This window comes from Prenolepis imparis, unplaced genomic scaffold, assembly GCF_030444845.1.
Source record: "Prenolepis imparis isolate NDT839.2.m4 unplaced genomic scaffold, iyPreImpa1.0 SCAF_1, whole genome shotgun sequence".
Classification (NCBI taxonomy): Eukaryota; Metazoa; Arthropoda; class Insecta; order Hymenoptera; family Formicidae; genus Prenolepis; species Prenolepis imparis.
The window spans coordinates 27,372,359-27,397,892 of NW_028141159.1; the positions used below are offsets into that span (position 1 = coordinate 27,372,359).

General features: G+C 33.5%; 4 protein-coding genes across 4 annotated transcripts; 2 read left to right on the forward strand and 2 right to left on the reverse strand.

Annotated features, from left to right (window-relative positions):
* Positions 1–6,610: 6,610 nt before the first annotated feature.
* Positions 6,611–10,921, reverse strand: LOC145939025 (uncharacterized). Its single transcript, XM_083043047.1, has one exon. The coding sequence runs from the start codon at positions 10,919–10,921 to the stop codon at positions 6,611–6,613; it is 4,311 nt and encodes a 1,436-aa protein (XP_082899173.1).
* Positions 10,922–10,955: 34 nt separating this feature from the next.
* Positions 10,956–11,813, reverse strand: LOC145939028 (uncharacterized). The gene has a single exon (XM_083043062.1). It carries the CDS (start codon positions 11,811–11,813, stop codon positions 10,956–10,958), a length of 858 nt encoding a protein of 285 aa, XP_082899188.1.
* Positions 11,814–18,843: 7,030 nt separating this feature from the next.
* Positions 18,844–20,757, forward strand: LOC145939035 (uncharacterized). The gene has a single exon (XM_083043072.1). The coding sequence runs from the start codon at positions 18,844–18,846 to the stop codon at positions 20,755–20,757; it is 1,914 nt and encodes a 637-aa protein (XP_082899198.1).
* A 65-nt stretch (positions 20,758–20,822) lies between these two features.
* LOC145939044 (uncharacterized) lies at positions 20,823–23,873 on the forward strand. The gene has a single exon (XM_083043084.1). It carries the CDS (start codon positions 20,823–20,825, stop codon positions 23,871–23,873), a length of 3,051 nt encoding a protein of 1,016 aa, XP_082899210.1.
* Positions 23,874–25,534: the final 1,661 nt, after the last annotated feature.

Below are 25,534 nucleotides of genomic sequence, written 5' to 3' on the forward strand. Positions count from 1 at the left end.
GATTTGGATTAGTGGATTAAAATTGATTTTGAGGCTTGGATTGTTGGATTGAAGTTTGACTTAAATTGAAATTGATTATGATTTGGATTGTTAATTTGAAATTGATTGTAATTTGGATTTTTTATTAGATTAAAATTTGACTTAAATTGATGTTAGTTTTAACTTGATTCAAATTAGTTGTGATTTAAATTATTAAATTAAAATTAGCTTTTATTTAAATCGTTTTTATTTACATCTAGATTAAAAGTAATTTTTACTTCGATTAATATTAATTTTAACTTATTATTAGATTATTAAATTAAAATTAATTTTATTTAAATTATTAGTTTAAAGTTAGTTTCGATTCAAATTAATTAATTAAAATTATGTTTTAATTTGAATTAATTTTACTTTAAATTGTTGAATTAAAAATAATTTTTATTAAAATTATAAGATTAAAATTTTTTTTATTTTCAAATTAATATTAAATTAAATTAATTATACTAATTTAATTAATTTTAAACTGAAATAAATAAAAACTGATAAAGTATTATTATAATAATTATTATTATTTAATTATTATTTATTGATACAAAAATTAAAATTGATTTTAATATGGAAATTGACATTGGTTTTCTCTTAAATTAAAGTTGGCTCTAATTTGAACTAAAATTGACTTTGGCTTGATGTTGAATTGAAATTGACTTTGATTTAGATTATTTAATTATTTTATTAAACTAATAATTAATTATGCCTCGAAGAAAAGTAGTTCGAACTGCTGAAGAAGAAGAAGAATTCCAGTGTAATAAACGAGAAAGAAAAGCAAAATCTCAAATGGAAAGACGGAAAATGAAACGAATGATAACTAAAAAAGATTGTCAATCTTTATCAAATAGCAGTGAGATTTGTCCAAATATAGCGCAAACTTTAACAAGCTTCTCGAGAAATATAGTAATAGATCATGTTGTTTCACAATTGGTTAATTCACCTATGAAAGTATTTCCAACGAATAATGTTAATGTTAACGATGATACTGATATAATTAGAAATGTTTACAATTCAACTACAGAAACTTTATTAAATAACAATATTACTTTCTCTATACCTAGCACATCAAATAGTACAAGCTTCTCGAGAAATATAGTAATAGATCATGTTTCACAATCGGTTAATTAACCTATGAAAGTATTATCTCCAACGAATAATGTTAATGTTAACGATGATACTGATATAATTAGAAATGTTCACAATTCAACTACAGAAACTTTATTAAATAACAATATTACTTTCTCTATACCTAGCACATCAAATAGTACAAGCTTCTCGAGAAATATAGTAATAGATCATGTTGTTTCACAATCGGTTAATTCACCTATGGAAGTATTATCTCCAACGAATAATGTTAATGTTAACGATGATACTGATATAATTAGAAATGTTCACAATTCAACTACAGAAACTTTATTAAATAACAATATTACTTTCTCTATACCTAGCACATCAAATAGTACACACAATATAGTTGATAAAAGTAAAGTTGTAAATCGTATTGCACAATGTCGAGCTTTAAAAAAAGGATATGTTAATATTAATACGTCTTCTACTACTCAACTACAAAATATTATAGAGTATTACATAGGAGAAATGAATATATGTTGTGAACATTGTGGTGCAAAACATTTTAATTCTGAAAAAGTAGCTAATAAGGGTAATTCATTTAACGATTGTTGCAGCCATGGTTCTGTTAAGTTAGATTCTTTACCACAACCTCCGTATGAACTTCATGAATTATTTATTGGAAATCATCAAAAATCAAGTCATTTTTATAATCATATTCGTGATTACAATAATACATTTTCATTTGCGTCATTTAATGTAAACTTAGCAGATTTTAGTGCGCAAAGACGTGGACCTTATTGTTTTAAAATTCAAGGACAAATTTATTATCAAATTAATACTGCGTTATATCCCTCATCTAACGAAATGCCAAGTTATGGTCAACTTTTTATCGTGGATAATAATGAAGCAACAGAATGTCGATTACATCGAAATTCGAATCTTGATAAAGAAATTTTACATATAATAGATAATATAATGCGTACGAATAATGTTTTTGCACAATCTTACCGAATGATGCATGAAGAAATTGAACAAATCACTGAAAATAATAGTATACGTGAATTATAATTGGGATTTTTGACAAAAAAAGGCATTGATCGTGGCCGATACAATGTGCAAAGAGTAAATGAAGTTGCAGCTGTTTTTTCTACTACAGCAGATGGTGAAATTCCGGAAACTTATGTAACAATATATAACAAAAATAAGAAAACGTTACAACAAGTCAGTACAATGAATCCAAATGTAGAACCGTGGATTTATCCATTATTCTATCCATATGGTAATCAAGGATGGCATGATAATTTACAACGTAAGAATTGTAATAAACGAGTAAGTAGAGCTGCATATGTAAAATATCGCATAGCTATACGTGATAATTTTAATATTTTCATTATGGGAAGACGATTATTTCAACAATGGCTTGTAGATAGTTATATAAAAATTGAAAAAGATCGAATTAATTATTGTAAGCAGAATCAAAAACAATTACGAACTGAGACTTATCAAGGATTAATTGATTATTTAGCAAACACCGCCAATAATAATAATGCTCATATTGGAAAAATGATTATATTTCCATCGACATTTGTAGGTTCACCGCGCAATATGTTGCAACATTATCAAGATGCGATGGCTATTGTTCGGAAATATGGAAAACCAGATATCTTTGTTACTATGACTTGTAATCCAAATTGGCGCGAAATTAAAGAAAATTTACTTCTAAATCAACAATCTGCAGATAGGCCAGATATATGTGCTCGGGTATTTAATATAAAAAAAGATTATTTAATTTCGATATTATTGTTAGACAAAAAATTTTTGGTGAAGTTCTGGCATATATTTATGTAATAGAATTTCAAAAACGTGGATTACCACATATACATTTGTTGATTACTTTAAAACGATTACTTTAAAACGATTACTTTAAAAAGAATTATAAAATATCAAATTCTGAAATAGTTGATAAATTTATTTCTGCAGAAATTCCTGATTCTAATGAAAATAAAAGTTTACATGATATTGTAATGAAACATATGATTCATGGACCATGTGGAGATTGGTGTTTGATAAATAATAAATGCTCGAAACATTTTCCAAAACCGTTTCGATCTGAAACGATTATGGATGAAGATGGTTATCCGCAATATCGTCGAAGAAATAATGGATTGCTGTACTAAAGACCTGGACGATACGTTGTTGATAATCGATATGTTGTTCCATTTAATCCAACGCTCTTACTTTTATTCAATAGTCATATTAATGTTGAAATAGTTTTGAGTATACGATCTGTAAAATATTTATATAAATATATTTATAAAGGTCATGATTCTGCATCCGTAGTTATTGGAGAAAATGTAGATAAAACTATAAATCATGATGAAATTCAAGATTTTATTGAAGCTCGGTATGTTGGACCCGTGAAAGCATGTTGGCGTATTTTAAGTAAACCTTTGCAAGAAAAAAGTCACGCTATATTTCGTTTACCAGTTCATTTACCAAATGAACATAATGTAATAATCGATGATAATATTAATAATGATGCGATAAGATCAGTTATAGAACGAGTAACAATGTTGTTAGATTTTTTTTAATTAAATGCTCGAGATGAAGAAGCAAAACAATATTTATACAGTGATATTCCATCTTATTATGTATTTAAAAAAATTAAAATTAATGGCAGAATTATTAATCGCTGGGAGAAAGGTCAAAGATACTTTAATTGTATTGGTCGTATGTATACCGTCAACCCGTCTCAGATGGAATTGTTTCATTTACGTATACTTTTACTACATGTTGAAGGAGCTACAAGTTTTCAAGAATTAAGAACAGTTAATAACGAAATACATCAAACTTTCACTGCCGCATATTTAGCATTAGGACTCATAGAAGATGATGAGGAATGGTATTGTGCAATGAATGAAGCAAAAATTTGGATGATGCCAAGACGACTTCGTAATTTATTTGTACGAATTTTGATTCATTGCCAACCAGTTCATCCAAAAAAATTATGGGATAAGTTTAAAATAGATATGTCGGAAGATTATGCAAGACGATTTGGACCTATAATAGGAATAAAGAAAGTTTATAATTATATTACTAATGTGCTTCAAATGGAAGGTTCAAATATTGCTAATTTTCCTGAATTAGAACAAGAAATTATTGAACAAGAAATAAATAATGAAGAACAAATTGAGGAAGATACATCAATAGGTATGCAACAATATGAACAATTAAATATAGAATAAAAAGAAATTGTTCATACTATTTTAGAAGCAACAATAACAAATAACAATAACAATAATTATTTTTATATCGATGGTCCAGGTGGTTCTGGTAAAACTTTCATTTATACAACCTTATATTACTTACTTAAAAATAGAGAAAAAATAGTTAGTACGATGGCATTTACCGGTATTGCTGCAACATTACTTCCAAATGGAAGAACAATACACAAAGTTTTTGGGTTACCTGTTCCTCTTTTTGCTGATTCTACATCAAATATTAAAATTCAATCTAAAGAGGCTGAAAAGTTAAAACTTGTAGATGTTTTTATTATAGACGAAGCTCCTATGGCACCTCGTTATGTATTAGAAATAATGGATCGAACATTACGTGATATAATGCAAAATGATTTATATTTTGGTGGTAAAATTGTTCTTCTTGGTGGAGATTTTAGACAATTATTACCTGTAAAAGAAAAGGCTACGCGTTGTGAAATTATAAATTTATCGATAAAATTTAGTATTTTATGGAAACAATTTAAAATATTTTCATTGACACAAAATATGAGAACTTTACCACAGGAAAAAGAATTTACACAATTTTTATTAAATTTAGGTAATGGTTCTTTAAATGACCATTCAGATAATATTCATATTCCAGAAAAATGTGTAGCAAACGCAAATTCGGATATGGTTAAAGATATGTACGGAGATATTATAAAACGTAAACAATATAAAATTATGACTAATTACGTTATATTATCTGCAAGGAATGTTGATGTTGATGAAATAAACGAAAAGGTAGTAAATTTATTGGACGAAACGACAGAGAGAGTTTATACAAGTATAGATACTTTTGAAACGACTGGAGATAATCAAGATATACATGAAATAATTCCAATAGAATATCTCAATTCTTTAAATCCATTGTGTCTTCCACCTTATAAATTACGTTTAAGAAAATACACTATTGTCATGCTTATTAGAAATCTTAGTATTAATGAAGGTTTATGTAATGGTACAAGATTACTGATTTTAGATTTAGATAATAATTTATTGCGTTGTGAAATTTTAACAGGCAATAAAATTGGAGAAATTGTTTTTATTAATCGTATCACTTTGTATTGCGAAAATATATATCCATTTACATTCAGAAGAAGACAATTTCCAGTGAAATTAGCATTTGCTATGACCATAAATAAATCACAAGGACAGACTTTCGATAAAATTGCAATAGATCTTCGAAAAGATATTTTCAGTCATGGACAACTGTATGTCGCATTTTCACGAGTTCGTTCTTGGGATTCGTTAAAAATTTATTTAAATGATGATAATGTGACTAGAAAAATAAAAAACTATGTTTATAAAGAAATACTAGATTAATGAAAGATAACAAATAAATATATGACATATGATTATGTTATAATATAATAATAAAAAATGATAAAACAAACAAAAATTTAAAAGATTGTTATTTTAAATATTTAATTTAATTAAAAATTATTATTTAATTAAAGATTAATAATTAAATTATTTTAATTAAAGATTAGAAATTATTTTGTTATTTTAATCGTATTTGAAATGAAAATGAAAACTAACTAAACAATTTTAATTTTTTCCTTATAGCCTATATTTATATATATTTAATTTTTTTAAATTGAAGAATAATATTTTTACCATTTTATTATATTTTAAAATTATTATAAAAAGTACACATTTAATACATTTTAAAGTATTTTAATTATAAATAAAGATTTTTATTTTAATTAATAAAATACATTAAAAGAACATTAAGAACATTAAGAGAACATTAAAAGAAATTATGCTTAATTGAATTTCAAAATTATATAATTATTTAAATAAATTAAAATATAATCGCGATTAACTGTAAAAATTAAATGAAATTAATAATATTGTTCTTTGCTGAACAATTTATTGATGTCTTAAGTATTACAAAACAGTTAGTCGTCTGTGCGTTACAAAAAATGTACAAGAAAACGGGGGGAGCCTCTCTCTCCGACTTCCTTTTAGTGGCGCGCGAATCGCGGAACAGCGGTGGCGCTCGGATTCGGAACATCTCGCCCCCCTTGAAAGGTCCGCTTTTCAACAAATTAAATTTAGATCACTGACTCTATATAATGCAATCATTAAGTAACAGATAATTTTAAGAACAAATAAACGTATGAGCTTCATTAGAACTAAAGTATAAATTAATATAATCTGAACGTGTATAAGATAAGAAACTAATTGACATTAATTAGTAGTAAGTAACACATCGCTATCAGCGGCGATTAGCGCTCTTTTTTTTTGGACTGTTCGGTAACAGATTGCTCCTCCATCGGCAAGAAGCATAAGTTACGTACTGATCGCTTGACTAGTCCGTTCATAGTACGAACGGATGCCACGCGCGTCACGGAATCGGGCCCCGGATGGAGCGCGACTATCCTTCCCATCCTCCATTGCAGCGGTGGTATGTTGTCCTCCTTAAGAAGAACCAAATCGTTTATTCTGAGATCGCCGTGGCTGGTTAGCCATTTATGTCGGCGTTGCAGTTCCTGCAGATATTCCAGATGCCATCTTTTCCAGAAGTGCTGCCTCAACTTCTGTATATGCTGCCAATGTGACAGCCGATTATCGGGGATCTCGCTGAGTTCGTGTTGTATTGGTTGAATTAGTGAATCTCCTATTATAAAATGTGCGGGAGTAAGGACTGATAAATCAGAAGGATCGCTGGATAGTGGGGTAAGTGGGCGCGAGTTCAGGACAGCTTCGATTTCTACTAGCAATGTATACAACTCTTCATATGTTTGCGTCAGCCCCTTTGTAACTGTGTATAGGTGCTTCTTCATGGTCTTAACAGCGGCCTCCCACAATCCGCCAAAATTCGGTGACCGGACTGGAATGAAACTCCACTTGACTTGCTGCTTAGCCAGCCAAGATGCAATCTCCGTGTCTTCCTTGATGAGGAACTCATAAATTTCTTGGAGCTCTCGATTCGCTCCAACGAAATTTGTACCGTTGTCTGAGTAGAAACGATTGCAAATGCCTCTTCTCGCGGTGAACCTTCTTAGGGTTGCGATGAATGCTTCGGTAGTCAGTTCCGTGACTAACTCCAGGTGTATCGCCTTTGTACTCATACACACAAATACTGCAACGTACGCTTTTGTCTCGCGTATTCTACCTTTCCGCCTGCTCTCTCTGATCTTTATAGGCCCCGCATAATCCACTCTGCTACAAGTAAAGGGCCTGGCGAATCCGATTACTCGCTCCTTAGGCAAATCTCCCATCGTGACGTCCGGACTGCTTGGCTTATATCGAAAACATCTGATGCACTTCCTCAGAACCTTCTTGACTTCTCTCCTGCCGTTTAAAATCCAGAACCTTTGTCTCAGTGCGTTCAATAGCTGCTCCGCTCCGCAATGGTGCAACCGCTCGTGCTGCTGGCGAGTTATGAGCGTCGTCAGCGCATTTTTCGACGGTAAAATGGCAAGATGCTTCTGCTCCGTTGTAATGTCGGCATGACGTAGTCTTCCTCCTACTCGAATTATTCCCTCTTGGTCTAAGAAGGGTCGAAACGCTATGAGCTTACTCGCCTTGTTTAGCTCTCGCTCCCTTTGAAGATCGATTGTCTCTCTTGAGAACTCTTGACGTTGTACCATTTTGATAAGTACATTCTCTGATTTCTCAAACTCTTCTGCTGTCACCGGTCCAATTATTCGTTTTCCGATTGTGTTGCTTTTAAAGCGCAAGCAGTATGCCACAATTCGCCTCAATCTGTTGTACGAGGAGTACCTTTCCACAAGTTCTTGATCCGCTTGCACAGTGATTCCCGTAACATTTTTCAACTCCGGTATAGGCGTTTCCTTGCGCTCTTCTTGATGCGGCCATTGATCCTTGTCGACGATCCACGTTGGTCCCTGCCACCACAGCTGCTTTCCGATTAGCTCGCCAACAGTAACGCCTCTCGAAAGCATGTCCGCTGGGTTGTCGGATGATGACACATGAACCCATGTAGCTTCCGTTGTGAGTCTCTGTATCTCAGATATTCGGTTTGATACAAACGTTTTCAATGTATTTGACTCCAATCGAATCCAACACAATACGATTGTTGAATCGCTCCACAGGTAAGTCTTGTCTATTTTCGAGTCGAAGGCCTCTTTGACTGCTGTGTATAGCCTTGCCAACATTAGAGCTGCACTGAGTTCCAATCTCGGCAATGACTGCGTCTTGACGGGTGCGACCCGCGACTTCGAGCAGATTAATCGAGAATTCCCGTTGCCCTCTCGATCTGTGCTTACTGCATATAGGCACGCTCCGTACGCCTTTTCCGAAGCGTCTCCAAATCCGAATATGTCGAATCTCTCCGTCGCGTTGCCCGGATTAATATTTCGAGGAATGGCGATTTCGTTCACTCGAGTCAGAGAATCCTCGTATGAACTCCACTTTGTGTACAAAGACGGCGGTAGGCGCTCATCCCAATCCAATTTTAGCTCCCAAAGCTGCTGCATAACAATTTTTGCATTGATCAGGACAGGGCCTAATAACCCTAAAGGGTCGTATATTTTCGCAATCTTCGATAGCACGTTTCTCTTCGTAATCTTGTGAGTATAGCTTGATGGTACGCTGTATTGCAGCCTATCCTCATTCGCGTTCCAGAGAAGGCCCAACGTCTTAAGCGCTTCCTGTCCTTCGATTTTCAACAAATCGTCTGTCTTGCATTGCTCGCTCAAATGTTCTAATGCTCGTTGATCGTTTGACCTCCACTTTCGTAATTGAAATTGTCCTCGTTGAAGCAATCCCGTAAGTTGTTTTTGAAGCTCGATCACGTCGTCAAGATTATTCGTTCCTGTGATGACATCGTCCATATAGCAATCCCTTCTCAATGATTGTGCTGCCATTGGAAACTCTCCTTCCTCTTCATTTGCTAATTGTTTAAGACACCTCATCGCTAAAAACGGTGCACACGCCGTGCCATAGGTTACCGTGTTGAGTTGATAGCGCTGTATTGGTTGTTGTGGATCGGCTCTCCAAAGTATCTGCTGTAAATTGCGATCTTGCTCGTCTACTAGTATCTGCCGGAACATCATAGCAACGTCAGCTGTTAGTACGTATTCGTGTGTCCGGAACCTCAAAAGAATCTTCAAGAGATCGGCTTGTAAATTGGGTCCGATCAACAATCTATCGTTGAGAGATGTACCCAACGTAGTCTTCGCGGAGGCATCGAAAACCACCCTGAGTTTTGTTGTAATGCTGTCCGGTTTCACTACCGGCTGATGCGGGAGATAATATGTTTCTCTCGATGTATCCTGCATTTCTTCTGTTACCAAGGACATATGCCCTCGCTCCTGGTAATCTCGTAGAAATTCTTCATACGCTCGTTTTAGTTCAGGATCCTTGGCTAATCTGCGTTCGAGAACTACTAACCTTCTTCGAGCTTGTTCTTCGGAATCTCCGAGAATGACATTCTCTTTCTTCGGTAGTCGTACGATGAACCGTCCATTTTCGCTTCTTTTAAACGTATTCGCAAAGCATGACTCACAAGATTCTTCGTCCTTAGTGTACTGCCGTCCTGGTATCTCTTCTTGCTCCCAGAATTGCTCAAGTTGTCTCTGCAGCATCGCGTTTGTCACCAAATTGCAAACCAAAGGTGATGTCTTCTCACGAGCTATTATCAGCTCGCCACCAACTATCCATCCTAGCTTGGTCTTCTGTAAACATGGCTGTCCTCTTGGGCGTTTCAATTGCCCCTCACAGAGCAGCGACCAGAATAAACCCGCTCCGATGAGTAAGTCTATCGGCCCTGGCTCGTCAAAGGCGGGATCAGTTAACCTTATTCCCGATGGAATGCTAAATTTTGATTTATCAATCCTAACTTGCGGTAGTCTCACGGTTATTGCTGGAAGTACGAGACAGTCAATTTTTTCTGCGAAGCCTCCATACATCGAGCGAATTGTTACTTGTGCTACGCGCTCTATGTTTGTTGTAGCTCTGTTTATCCCGCTGATTGACTGTTTCTTTCTGGTTGTCGATATTCCTATTTGCTTGATCAGATCTGATATAAGATGCGACTGTGACCCTGGATCTAAAAGCGCTCTGCTGACATACTGTCTGCCGTTATCATCCTCGACAATAACTCGGGCTGTGGACAAAAGAACGTGTGATGGACCTTTCGATATGCTATTAATACTTATCGGCTCCTTTTTTGTCTCATTCTCATCCCTCGTGGACGCTGCATGCATCGCTATTGATGACGAATCCTTTGAATCTTCCTTCGACTGTTGATTCTCACTCGATTTTTTCTCCCAGTCTGAATGAAGTAACGTATTGTGTCTCTTCGAACATTTCTTGCACGATGCTGCCTTGCATTCTCTGACGTAGTGTCCTGGATTGAGACAGTTTATGCACAGCTGCCAATCCCTTACTTGTTTCATTCTATCCATCGGATTCAACTTTGCCCATTCTTCACACCTGTATAGCGGATGCTTCCCGCTACATCGTCTGCATGTATCTTGAATCGTAGCTGATAATGCTACTCGTTTTTCAGGCTTCTTACCCTCCGTTGACTTGGATGGCTCGGATTTTGGTTTGTTGTGCTCCACCATTTCCAACGTGCTGCACTTAAGAAATTCGAGTAATTCATCCGTTTTGGGAATTTTCTCGGTGTCCTGGCCGAGCTCCTGCTCCCAGTCGCGTCATGAAATCCAATTTATTCTTTGCTAGGTGAACGAGAATTATATCTCCCAATTGCTCGGAAATAATCCGAAGAGCTTCCAATGCTTTCAGATTTTTTCGAATATGTACTATGAATTGTCTCAGTGATGTTGGCTTGTTCTTCACAACTGCGGGTAAGTCCAACAGCTGATTTACATGTGTATTAATTATTAACTTTTTGTTGTCGTAGTTCTGCTTCAAAAGGTCCCAGGCACGCTGATAATTCTCAGCTGTCGTAGTCATTCCAACAATGACTTCTACCGCCTCTCCGACGAGAGCACTCCGCAAATATTGAAATTTTTGGATATCCGTTAGGTTGGGATTATCATGAATGATTGATTCGAATGCATCCTTGAAAAGCATCCACTTGTCGCACCTCCCGTCAAAATCGGGAATTCTCAACACCGGTAACTTTACGTCCATCCTTCTCTGCATTGGTCCAGCAGCAACTCTCCCTTGATCTTGAATTGCCCGCTGTTCATGTCCTTTGATAATTTGCTGAGCCGTTGCAGCAACGTCAAAATAAATTTGCTCGAATAGTGTTCGTTCACCCTCACATTCTGCTACAAATTGAGGATCCTGCGTTCCGTCATCGTTTTCCCTTTTATTTTCTATCTGCGTCTGCACTTCGTCAAATGACCTGAATAATTGTTCCGTCGTGGACAATCTGACTTGCGCCTCTTGTAACGTAACCTCTTCCGACTCATTGAAAAATAGTTTTATCCTCGTTAATTGGCCTTTCAGCGTGGCCCTTTTACGACATATGGCCCTATAGTCTGCCATTTTCGTTCTGAAAAATTACTATTATAGTGAAGAACTCTAATATTGCCTTACTAACCTGGCAACAATCCCGCGTGTCTCGCGCCGCAAGTTTCCCTTTCTCGTCATTGAGGTTATGTCTTTCCTTTTCCGTCGGGCTCGTGTTGATATGCTCTTATCGTCACTCCCTTAGTTGCGTTTGACCTTCTGCATGCACACGAGACCCTCAAGTATTGCTGTTGCAATGCTTTGCATCCAATGCCTTGGATTTTCGTTCCTCGTACTCTCGATCCTTGAGCGATGCCGATGCACTCATTTATGTGTATACTACGCTGTTAAAGAATACCCATACTTTACTTTTTCTTTTGCCGCGAGCAAGTTTCGAGCCTCACGACGTTGGGCGCCAAATGTTCTTTGCTGAACAATTTATTGATGTCTTAAGTATTACAAAACAGTTAGTCGTCTGTACGTTACAAAAAATGTGCAAGAAAACGGGGGGAGCCCCTCTCTCCGACTTCCTTTTAGTGGCGCGCGAATCGCGGAACAGCGGTGGCGCTCGGATTCGGAACAAATATAATATATATAATGTATATATATGTATATATCATATATATTTAAATTATTAATTATTTTTTTAGAAATTTGATTGAACTTGATTGTTTCTCAGATGTATCGGTACTTGGTCTCTTCAATATTGCTTTCGTCGCCTTTAAACTTTCTGCTAATGATAATCTTCGTTTCTCCTTTATTAATTTTATTTTTTCTATATTATCAACTTCAATATAGAATAAATCATCTGTAATACAAAAAAATTAATTTACGTCAAAGATAAATAAGACAAAGGGAAATGAAAATATAAATAGACGTTATTTAATTTTATAAGAATTAAATAATTAGTAAATTCAAAACTTTAATATCTATTAAATTGTATATAAAATAATATTAATTTTTATATTTTAAAAATTTAATTTTAATATATTAAATTTTGTGTAAAGACTTTAAGAAATTAATATATAGAAATATTAATATAATAAATTTTTAAAAAACATTAAATATAAAAAAATATTAAATTAATATATAGAAATTAATATATAGTACTTTGTTAATTGAAATTTTATAATAACATATTTGTTGTTTTTACATAACCCTTTATCTCTACATATTCTCCCTTTCCAAAATAAGAATATTGTTCGTAATCAATAATTTGTACTTGTAATTTATATAATCCATCTGTTATAGATCCGCATCCATAACTTTTATAAGAATTATTAAGAACGTTAAAATTTGTTTTAATATATCCACATATTGCTATAAATTGATAAAATTTTTATTAAAATTAAAATTAAAATTTAGATTTAGATTATTAATATATATAAAATACTTATTATAAAATAGAATAATAATAAATTTATTCTTTCACATAATATTTAATTATTTAAAATATATTTATTTAATTTTAAGATTAAAACTTATTAATTAATATTAATTAACTTTAATTCTATTAAAGCTTTTATCAAATAAAAATTTGAAGTAAAAATAGTAAGAAGATATATTTTTTATATATTTTTAATAATCTGTTTCAAATTATATAAATATGTAATAAAATATCATTAATAATTATCTACACACGTAATTAGAAATTTTACGTACAAATTAATAGTATAATAAAATTTTGTAATAATGTAAAAGGTTATATGTAATTAAAATTATTATGTTAATACTTACATATATAACAATTCAAGTTATCAGGTATTTCTTCAAATGTTATCGACTTTGGCTGACCCAAATCAAAAGATGCTTTTATGTCAAATACTCCTAAAGTATTTATAATGGTGTTGGAAAGTATTATTATTTCAAAGGGGAGTGTTCCACTATTAAAATTTGTGTTTTTAGGAATTTTTGCCTTTCCTCCATCTATATGGATTATCTAATAGATGAACAATGTTTAATAAAAATTTAAATACTCTATTATTAAAATAAAGAAAAAATATAAAACTTATTTTAAAATTTTATATTTAAAATTTGTTATTATTTTAATTGACAAGAATATGTAAAGGAAACATAATAACAATATAATGTTTTAACACATTAATATTTAATTACGTATGTAAAATTAAATTTGTTGTATTTTAAAATTAAAATTTTTAAATAAATTTAATTAATTTTAATTCTATTAAAGTTCTTTTATAATAAAAAAATTATTAATATATTTCCAAAAATTAATTATAAGATAAAAATATAATTATGAAAAGACATGATAAAATACATTATCGATAACAAATTAAAGTTAATTAAATAATATAATATTATATTAATAATAACTATGAATGTTTAATTACTGGATTATAATTTTATTAAGTTATTATAAGTATGCTTATAATAACATGTTTATTATTATAAATATACTTATTATTAAGAAACTTTTTGCTTACATTTCTTTAGAAAGATTAAAGGGGAGAATATGGGAATTAATTAAAAATCCTCCAAAAAAGTCTTAGAAGTAACCAAGCAAAAATTCTAAGCAAAAATTCTAAGTCTATATTTCTATATATATATATATTAAATATACTTATAATTTACTGACTCTATTTGGTTTCAAATGATGCTCAATTCTTTCGATTTCCTTATTCCACGCTACAACCTGAACTCTATGTCTGCTATTATTATTCAATATAAATTTTAACAGACAATAACGTTGGGATGTTCCAACCATTTTTGGGCCCTCTATTTCATCTATGAAACCTATAATTTCACTAACAAAATTTGAAATAGATTTAATAATCTATTATATCTTATATTTTTGTAGATATAAAAAATAAAATTAAATATTTAAAGTTTTAAAAATCTATTGGATTAAAAATTAATATGTACAACAAATTCGTTAAAATTGTTATAAGATAAAAATTATAATGTTTGAAACAATTTTATATAAATATAGTGTATTAATTTGAATCTGAAAGCTTACACTGTTGCATCTTCTATTTGTATCGACTCCATTATTTCGTCACTCGAAAATTGTAATAATTCCATTTCATTATTTTCATTTAAGATAGAAATATCTTGTGTATTTGGTGTAGGATTTCTGAATATTAATAGATATATATATATGAATATAGAAGTATATTCAAAGAGTATATATTTAAAGATATATTAAACTATCTAAATCAAATTATTAAAACATAATAAATTATATTAGAGTGGTCATTTCAACATGATAATTATCCGAAACATTCTTTCAAATGAATCAAGACATTTTTAATGGAACAAAATGTTAATGTAATTAAGTGGCCAAGTCAATCTTTAAATTTAAACTCAATAGAACATATGTGGGATTATGGAGTAAAAGTAAACGATGCGGCTATTCTCAGTGCATCAGAATCTTTCAAATATTTGAACTTGCGATGCAAAATGATATATTTTTTTACTAATATTTTTATAGAGATACAATAATATAATTCCGGATTGCGCCTCGAGCTTAGAATGTATGTATATGACATTGTATATGACATTGTATATGATACTTTAGATTTTAGATACCCAGAGAGTTTTTTGTAAAAATATTCTATAGTCTACATGTAGATTGATTATAATGTGTACAATTTTATTATATTGTTATTATAATTGCGATGATTCTTAAAACTCTTGTATATATACATATATATTCAAAAATAAAAAATATGATAACAAAATTGATAAAATAAAATTGAATACAAAATAAATTACAAAAATAAAACATCCTAAAAATGTATATATGCTTAATATATATATTTCTATTTTAAATAATGTAATTAAATTCTTATGGATATAAAACATCACACACACACCTTTCTATTCGTTAAAACTTTTCTTCTATTTAATAGCAATTTATTATTTAATGTTTATGTTTATGTATAGTAATGTAAAGTGAACATTATATTTAAATTCAATTCAATTTAAAATAAAATAAAAAAATAAGTGTTAATCTCTAACAAAATAATATTAACAAATTGCATAACTTTAATTGTTATTTTTAAAATTTTGTCATTATGTTGAATGAATGTAAAACTGTCCAATCAGCTATTTTGTGATGTTAATCAAATATAACAATTATAATGCACGAATATGAAGATACAATTCCGAATCATAATTGCAATATAATAATAATTTTATGTAGCATTTTGTCATCGAGCATTTGTAACGTAAATAATATCAACAGAAAATGCGAACAAAAAAATAGAATTTTCAAGAATCTGCAAATCAAAAACCTACGCTTTCATTAGACTCACGCGTCTCCATACTTCCACTATATTACGTGGCTAGCGCAAGACTGATTTTTTTTACTATTTTTTTTAAAAATAATTATATAATTTAAATAAACTATGTTTCTTAATTTTTGTCACAAAGCTAATGTTCGTTTTTTTTAAATAAATTTTATTTGTTAACTTTGCTTTCAACTTATGTATCTCAGAAAATAAAGAATATGAAGTAATTATCAAATGATTACTTTATTTGTTAACATTTATTATATGGATATGATATTTTCCAAATATTTTTAGAAATAATAATAAAATAATTTAATTTCTATTATTATCTTAAATTAATAATGTTAAAAATAAAGTAAATATCATGAAAATTTTTATATTAAAATATAAAACGTGTTTTCTTCAAAATGAATCAAGACATTTTTCATGGAACAAAATGTTAATGTAATTAAGTGGCCAAGTCAATCTTTAAATTTAAACTCAATAGAACATATGTGGGATTATGGAGTAAAAGTAAACGATGCGGCTATTCTCAGTGCGTCAGAATCTTTCAAATATTTGAACTTGCGATGCAAAATGATATATTTCTTTACCAATATTTTTATAGAGATACAATAATATAATTCCGGATTGCGCCTCGAGCTTAGAATATATGTATATGACATTGTATATGACATTGTATATAATACTTTAGATTTTAGATACCCAGAGAGTTTTTTGTAAAAATATTCTATAGTTTACATGTAAATTGATTATAATGTGTAAAATTTTATTATATTGTTATTATAATTGCGATGATTCTTAAAACTCTTGTATATATACATATATATTCAAAAATAAAAAATATGATTAAAAAATTGATAAAATAAAATTGAATACAAAATAAATTTCAAAAATAAAACATCCTAAAAATGTATATATGTTTAATATATATATTTCTATTTTAAATAATGTAATTAAATTCTTATGGATATGAAACATCACACACATAATGTAAAGTGAACATTATATTTAAATTCAATTCAATTTAAAATAAAATCACAAAATGAGTGTTAATCTTTAACAAAATAATATTAACAAATTGCATAACTTTAATTGTTATTTTAAAAATTTTGTCATTATGTTGAATGAATGTAATAATATAATAAAAATATAATAATTATAGGTATATATAACTGTCATTAATATATTATAATTTTATCATTTAGATGACGAATTTTACTTGGAGGTTCAGAATTCGTCTGATATAAAGCAAATAGGAGAAAAAGAGATATCTTTTCAACAATTATTGTTGGGTGCAAGATCACTTTTAACGAAAACATCTAATGAAGATTTAGGATTACCATCACGCAAAATGATTTGAAAATAACGATTAAAATGATTTCGCTATATCATTAAATAATATGTATAAATAATACTAATACTTAAAAAAATTTTTTTTTTAAACGCGTCACAATGTTTGATTATAAGTAGTTTTACTTTCATCTTATTTAGCGAAAATATTATTTCATATATTCTTCTAAGGACTATACAGTATCCTGTATCAATTTTTTCCGAACTTTGACATTAAAAGTAAAATATAATTATTTCAATAATGTTGAAAATAGATGTCACCATTCGTTACATAAATAATGATTTTTTAAAAATGATGTTATATGTAATACAATGTATTTTATGAAATAAAATTAAATTTTATGTAGAATGTTTTCGTAAGCATATTGCATTATCACAATTTATAGGATTTTAATTAAATAATTAAGCAAATTTATCTATTTATAAAATAATTAAGAGAAAAAAAGATATAATATCATTTTACTTCAATATTCTCTAGCCGAAATTCGTGATACATTAAACTAATTATTATGTCGAAATAGGCTATCTTTTTTGCTTACTCCTGAGTAAATTAAACATTAAAAAAAGTAGGAATAACTGTAGACGACCCAACTGGCTTAATTGATTTTTATTAATTCGATGTCATACAGACTACGTTTCGACCTTTGATTCAGGTCGTTATATATAGATGTTTAACTTAGTTCGTTCTTTACCATCTCTATGAAACGTTAGTTGACACATCATATGTATTTAGAGAAGTTTAACTTGTTGAAATTTTATTAAATGTTACGTAAGACTTGATAAGGACCTGAACCAAAGGTCGAAACGTAGTCTGTATTTTTATATGACATCGAATTAATAAAAATCAATTAAGCCAGTTGGGTCGTCTACAGTTATTCCTAATTTTATTCTTCACTGGCGATACAAAAATATTTGCTATATTAAAAAAAAGAGATCGATAATATTAAAAAGAAAAAGAATCCCTCGATTTGCAAAATTTTATTTTTTATTTTACATCTGCATAGAAAGTGTGAATGATGATTAATAAACGACTAACCCTGTAGTTTGAAATCTGATTTAAATATAATTATTGTACTCGATCTCTCGGCCGTATTAAATTTAAATATGAATAATATCTACATTCTTGCAATATATAATCATACAACATATAATATACACAATAATTAAGTACAAAAATATCCTATAAATTGTAATGTTTTCGGAATGCAATATGCTTACGAAAACATTCTACATAAAATTTAATTTTATTTCATAAAATACATTGTATTACATATAACATTATTTTTGAAAAATCATTACTTATGTAACGAATGGTGACATTTATTTTTATCATCATTGAAATAATTATATTTTACTTAATGTTAAAGTTCGATAAAAAAAAATACTGGATACTATATATCGTCTCTAAAAGAGTGTATAAAATAATACTTTCGAAATATTATAACGTTTAAATAATCGAGATGCACGCCACCCTACAAAAGGTCTTCCCCGAGGACAAGCGGGAGGCCATTGACTATTTTAAGAATAGTCAATTCGACAAACACGAGGATGTCTACTTGAAGACTTTGGACTTCATGGCCGAGTGCCTCGAGACCACCGAGCCGAAAGCGACCTCCACCCAGTCTTCCAATCAGGCGCATTCAAACGGTATTTCCGCATTTTCACTATCGCATTTGCCGCCGATAAAAATACCTCCGTTTTCGGGCAATTACGACGAGTGGGAAACGTTTCGCGATAGATTTAAGTCGCTTATTATCGAGAATCAAGATTTGTCAGCGTTCGCGCGCATGCACTTTTTGTCGTCAAGTCTGACCGGTCGCGCGCTTGATTCCATCAAAAATATTCAGATCACCGCAGATAATTTTGACATTGCCTGGAAAGCTCTTGTCTCGCGTTTCGAAAACAAGCGTCGACTAATCGAAGTTCATGTTGCCGCCTTATGTAATTTACCAAATGTCTCACGCGAATCCGCAGTCGACTTAAATGAAATACGCGATAAAGCCAATAGGTCGATCGCCTCTTTGAAGAATTTAGGGCGCTCGTCAGAAGAGATTTTGAGCGATATTTTAGTTTACGCCGTCTCGCAGAAACTCGACAATGCTACACGGAAAGCGTGGAAATTGAAGTGCGGCGACGATTCTTCAATACCTAAATACGATGATCTCGATCGCTTTCTTGCGTCACGCGCACGCGCTCTCGAAGAGTTGAATCCCTCCAATGCGATTAATGTCACGCGAGCGCAAAGGGTTACAAGCGCAACAGCATCCGTTTCTATAACGTGTCCACTCTGTAAGGCGTCTCATTTTATAAATAAATGTCCTAAGTTCCTAAAGAAAAGTCCGAATCAACGGTTAGAATCAATAAAACAAGCGAACCGATGCGTAAACTGCTTGAGCGCCAAGCACCCAGTTAGTTCTTGTCCGAGCAAATATTCGTGCCGAACGTGCCAACAAAAGCATCATTCGATGTTGCACATCGACTCTGCTTCGTCATCTAGCGACAAGACGACAACCACTGCGAATTCGCTGTCAAACGCGACGGTTCCTACAGCCGTCACCGTTTTATGTTCTACATCAAAATTCGTATCTCGACCTTCCGTCTTGCTAGCGACGGCTCGCGTTACAGTAGGATCGCCGGAAGGTCGAACTGCGGGAGTAAGAGCATTGCTCGATCAGGGTTCAGAGATGACATTGATATCCGTGAGACTTGCGCAAAATTTAAAGTTACGACGCCTCCGGATGCCTATCTCAATTTCTGCCGTCGGATGCGTAAATGCCGGAGTATCTCGTTATGCCGCAGTAATTCAAATTTCGCCGTTTAACGAGTCTCGTCCCGTGTTAACAACGACGGCGTCAATTCTTAAATCGCTCACCAGCTACTCTCCGTCGCGTACGGCAACTTCAATCAGCTTGAATTGTTATTCCGATTTAACGTTAGCAGATCCGGACCTTTTCAGCTCCGAACCTGTTGATATAATCATAGGCGCCGATTTATATTGCGAACTGCTGCTCGATGGCATTCGCCGAGGCGGTAGCGGTCAGCCTACCGCTCAAAATACCATTCTCGGATGGATCCTCTCTGGTCCTACGGCGATTCCGCACTCTCCGCGTCGCTTAATTACGGTGCAACACTGCGCAAGCTCGTTATCTCTCGATCGCGAACTTCGCCAGTTTTGGGAATTAGAAGAAATCCCAAGACAGACTCTACTCACGCCGAAGAGCAGCAATGCGAAGAGCATTTTGTCGCGACGCATTCGCGCTGCGCGGACGGGCGATATGTGGTTCGAATTCCCTTTAAAAGAATTCCTCCAATCGAAATCGGCGAATCACATGCGATTGCTCAACGATCCATGCATCAATTACATCGTCGATTAAAACTAAACTCCGCTTTGAAAGCCGAATATGCAGCATTTTTGGCCGAATACGAGCGACTCGGCCATATGCGAAAAGTTACAACCCGTCCGGCATCCGCGCAATGCGTTTACATCCCTCATCATCCTGTAATCCGCGACAGTAGCATCACGACTCATTTACGAGTTGTTTTTAACGCATCTTGTTCAACAACGAATACGACGTCACTAAATGATCACATGTTAATCGGACCGAAATTACAAGCAGACTTAGCATCCGTAATCCTTCGCTGGCGACAATTCAGATATGTGTATTCCGCGGATATTACTAAAATGTATCGTCAAATACTCGTCGATAATCGAGATATTGATTACCAGCGTATATTATGGTCCGAAAATGACACTGAAAATTTACAAGCGTATCAATTATTGACTGTTACGTACGGCACTGCGTCCGCGCCGTTTCTAGCATTGCGCGTGCTCCGGCAACTTATTAACGACGACGGTGACACGCTTCCTTTAGCTGCTCAAGTATTGCAAAATAACATCTACGTTGACGATGTTCTCTTCGGCGCTGACGATATTCCTCTTCTACGTCAAATTCGCGATCAAGTTTGCGAGTTGCTCGGTCGCGGAAAATTCGAGTTACGAAAATGGTCAAGCAATGCGGTAAAACTTCTCGAAGACCTCGCCATTGAAAATCACGGATTAGCATGCACGAAAGTCCTACAAACGGATGAACAGCTTAAAATTTTAGGTATTAATTGGAATCCGTCCCTCGATGTGTTTCAATTTAGCACCGCGCTTCCTAACGTTCGACCGAACACTAAAAGATCAATCCTCTCAACCGTTGCGAAAATATTTGACCCCCTCGGTTGGAGCACTCCCGTTACTGTAGTCGCTAAAATCTTTCTGCAACAACTATGGTTGCAAAAATTGGAATGGGACGATATCCTTCCATCTAATTTAAACAAACAGTGGGAATCGATCCAGTCAACATTAGCGGGTCTAAATAACTTAAAGATAGATCGATGGATACGACAAGGTTCCGACACATTGCATTGTGAACTTCACGGCTTTTCCGACGCCTCCACAACTGCTTACGCGGCCGCGGTATATATCAGACTCGTATCAATTTCCGGGCAAATCACATCTATGCTGCTCGCCAGCAAATCCAAGGTCGCACCTGTAAAATCTATAAGCATTCCACGGCTGGAATTAGCTGCCGCCGTCTTATTGACTCGACTAATCGAATTTGCGTACGTCCCTGCATGCAAATACCATTCCGTGCCATTGCTGGACGGATTCGACTGTCGTGCTCGCGTGGATCCGCGACCATCCTTCGAGATGGAAAACATTGTGTCAAACAGGGTGTCGGAAATTCAATCTCGACTTCCGTCCGCTACCTGGCGAAAAGTATCTACGGAGGAAAATCCGGCCGACTGCGCGTCCAGAGGGCTCACCGGAAGTCAACTTTCGACTCACCATCTATGGTGGACCGGCCCCTCGTGGTTACGACTATCGGAATCTGATTGGCCTCCGCAAGCCGACACGCGCTCTACTGATCTATTAGGCGAGGAAAGATTTCGCGTAATTGCGCATCTCACGCAACTCCGAGAGCCATGGGATCTCGCTTCACGATATTCATCCTGGCCGAAACTCGTCCGCGTAACCGCATATCTCTTTAAATTTATAAATCAACTTCGTTCCGCTAAGGCTCACGCCGTATTAGCCAACACTTCGTCAGCGCTCACAGTCGACGATTGCAACATCGCGCGAAATTTTTGGCTTAAACGTATTCAAGAAGAAACTTTTTCGCAAGAACGAACTGCGCTTCTACAGCACAAGCCCCTGTCAACAAAAAGCGCGCTCGTATCTCTCAATCCGTATATCGGCGAGGATCAATTAATTCGCGTTGGCGGGTGGTTACACAACGCGCCAATTCCCATGCATGTCAAGCATCCGGTCATCCTACCGTCGCACCCATTAGTTATCCTGATCGTTCGCCAAACACATTTACGCTCCCTTCACGCAGGCACCCAACTTACGCTTGCTACACTACGTCGCGACTATTGGATATTGCGAGCGCGTTCTCTAGTAAAATCCGTTATTCATAATTGCGTGATTTGTACTCGCGAGAAAGTAGCAACGGCTACTCAATTGATGGGTCAATTACCGCAAATCAGAGTAACTCCCCCCGCGCGCGCATTCTTACACTGCGGGGTGGATTACGCGGGACCCATGCTTATCAGATCAATGCCCGGTCGCGGCAGAATAACGCGGAAAGCTTACATAGCCGTATTTATCTGCATGGCGATCCGCGCGATCCATCTTGAAGTTGTGGACGGTTACTCAACCGCCGCGTTCTTAGGCGCCTATTCGAGATTTTGCGCTCGAAGAGGAATGCCAGAGTCTATGTATTCTGACAACGGTACGACATTTATCGGAGCCGATCGCGAGCTAACCACCGCATTTCGAACCGCATCACGCGATCCTTCGTTCCTCAATCTCGCAGCATCTCAAGGAGTAGCGTGGCACTTCATTCCTCCTGCCGCCCCTCATTTCGGCGGTCTCTGGGAGGCCGGAGTGCGGAGCGTCAAACACCATCTCCGCCGTGTCATAGGCGCTCACACTCTGACCTTCGAAGAATTTACCACGCTCCTATGTAACATCGAAGCGTGTCTTAATTCAAGGCCGTTAGCGCCACTAAATGATGCGCTGGATGATTATGAGCCGATTACACCCGGTCACTTTTTAATAGGGTCCACTCTAACCGCCATTCCCGAGCCGTCTTTACTTAACATTAAAGAAAATCGTCTGTCGAGATGGCAATTGGTAAAACAATTTACAGAGCGATTTTGGAAATTATGGCAGAACGACTACATCAATACGCTTCAACAACGCGTCAAATGGCGAAAGAAAGCCTCTCGTCCGATTAAAGTCGGACAATTAGTTCTAATAAAAAATCCGCTACTTCCGCCAAGCAAATGGGATCTGGCTCGCGTAACACAATGTCACGAAGGTCCTGACGGATTAGTCCGCGTTGCGACCATAAAAACCGCGTTATCCGAGTATCGACGTCCGATCGTTAAATTATGTCCTTTACCAATCGACATAGAACAAACTGAATCGATGAATTAAGTGAAAAATCGTTTCCATTAAAAAAAAAAAAAAAAAAAATGTAATTAACATATCCGTCGCCTCAAAACAAACGTTCTTTTCTTTCATTGCAATATTTTGTTTTGCAGGTCTTTAGTATCACTATTTCGAAACGATGTTTCGAGGCGGGCGGTATGTTAACGTTCAATCAAAAATTATATTCTGAATTTATCGTTATAATTTCGTTTCATACTCAGTATCAAATTAAGCATCGCGAGATAATAGCATATTAAATGTTTTCGACCAATCGAGCGAAATTGAGTACACAAAGACGTGTCAATGTTGTAAGACTCGTCATTGTTCTCACTTTATTGTCTGATCGCTGTATTATAACTCGTAAGCCGAATCTTCGAAAAACACGAGTCGGGCACTATCGGATTATCCGAGCCCTCTAGATCTCTCCAAGATATATATAGGAGATCGATTTACGGCCCGAACAGAAATATAATTTGCGGCTAGAGAGCTTCAGTAAGCATATTCGTGCGTCACAAAATTATAAAGACTTATAATCTGAGTGTATCGAACGCGCTATTTGAAATTCGACAATTAAATATCTCTAGATCTCTATTTCCATTAATTCTATCGATTTCTTTATTATCCTCTCAAATTCATCTGCCGATATCAATCGCTCTGCCTATCTTTTCCCGCAACTCGTTTCCTTCTCGATCGAGCTCTCCTCATTTTCGCTGCAAACTATCCGGTAAAAAATAACTTCCGCCACCTCGCGCTCTCAATAATTATTGATTAAACATCTAATTGTGGTTGCACCGCTTGAATGTTTTTTTTTAGGTCAAAATTACCCAACGTATTTATCGTCGTGTTGGAACGAATAATTAATTCGTATTGAAGAGTCCCTTGGTTGAATTCAGGTATTTTTACCCTTTTAGCCTTGGCACCATCAATATGCACAATCTGCAAAATTAACAAATATTATTAAATTAAATATATTAAATTAATATTATTCTAATACTACTGTTTTATATGTACTTTATTGGAATAAAAATTTTTTAAAAAAATATTACAACAAAATGATAATAAAAATAATAATTTTAATGTTATAAAAAATAAATTATATAAAAATGTATCACTTACTCGATTTGGTTGTATATGAAAATTTATACGATCAATTTCTTCGTTCCAGGCAACAACTTGAATGCGATGTTTACTGTTGTTGTTCACCAAAAACTTTAACAATCTATAATGTTGGGATTTATCAACTATCTTCGGACCATCAATTTCGTAGATAAATCCAACAATTTCTCTAAATAAATTTTTTATTAAAATTAGTAATATAATAATATTTTAATTTGTTTTAATTATCAAGATAAAATATTAAATAATATGTTCTTTTATTTGTTAATTACAATAAAAGATAATTATTTTTTATTTAAGAAAGAATCAAATATATATACATAATGTGATCACAACAATTGTTAATAAATAGTCCAAAAGAAATTTTGAAGGTTATTGTGACATAAAAATTTTGATATTAAATATATTTGTATCAAAACTATATTAATTTACAAATGAGATATTTTAATTAAATTATTCTAATAACATGCTTTAAAAAACAATACATTATTAACGAAAGTGTATTAAATATCATTTATTGATAATATTTTTCCAATGGTAGATTTGATAAT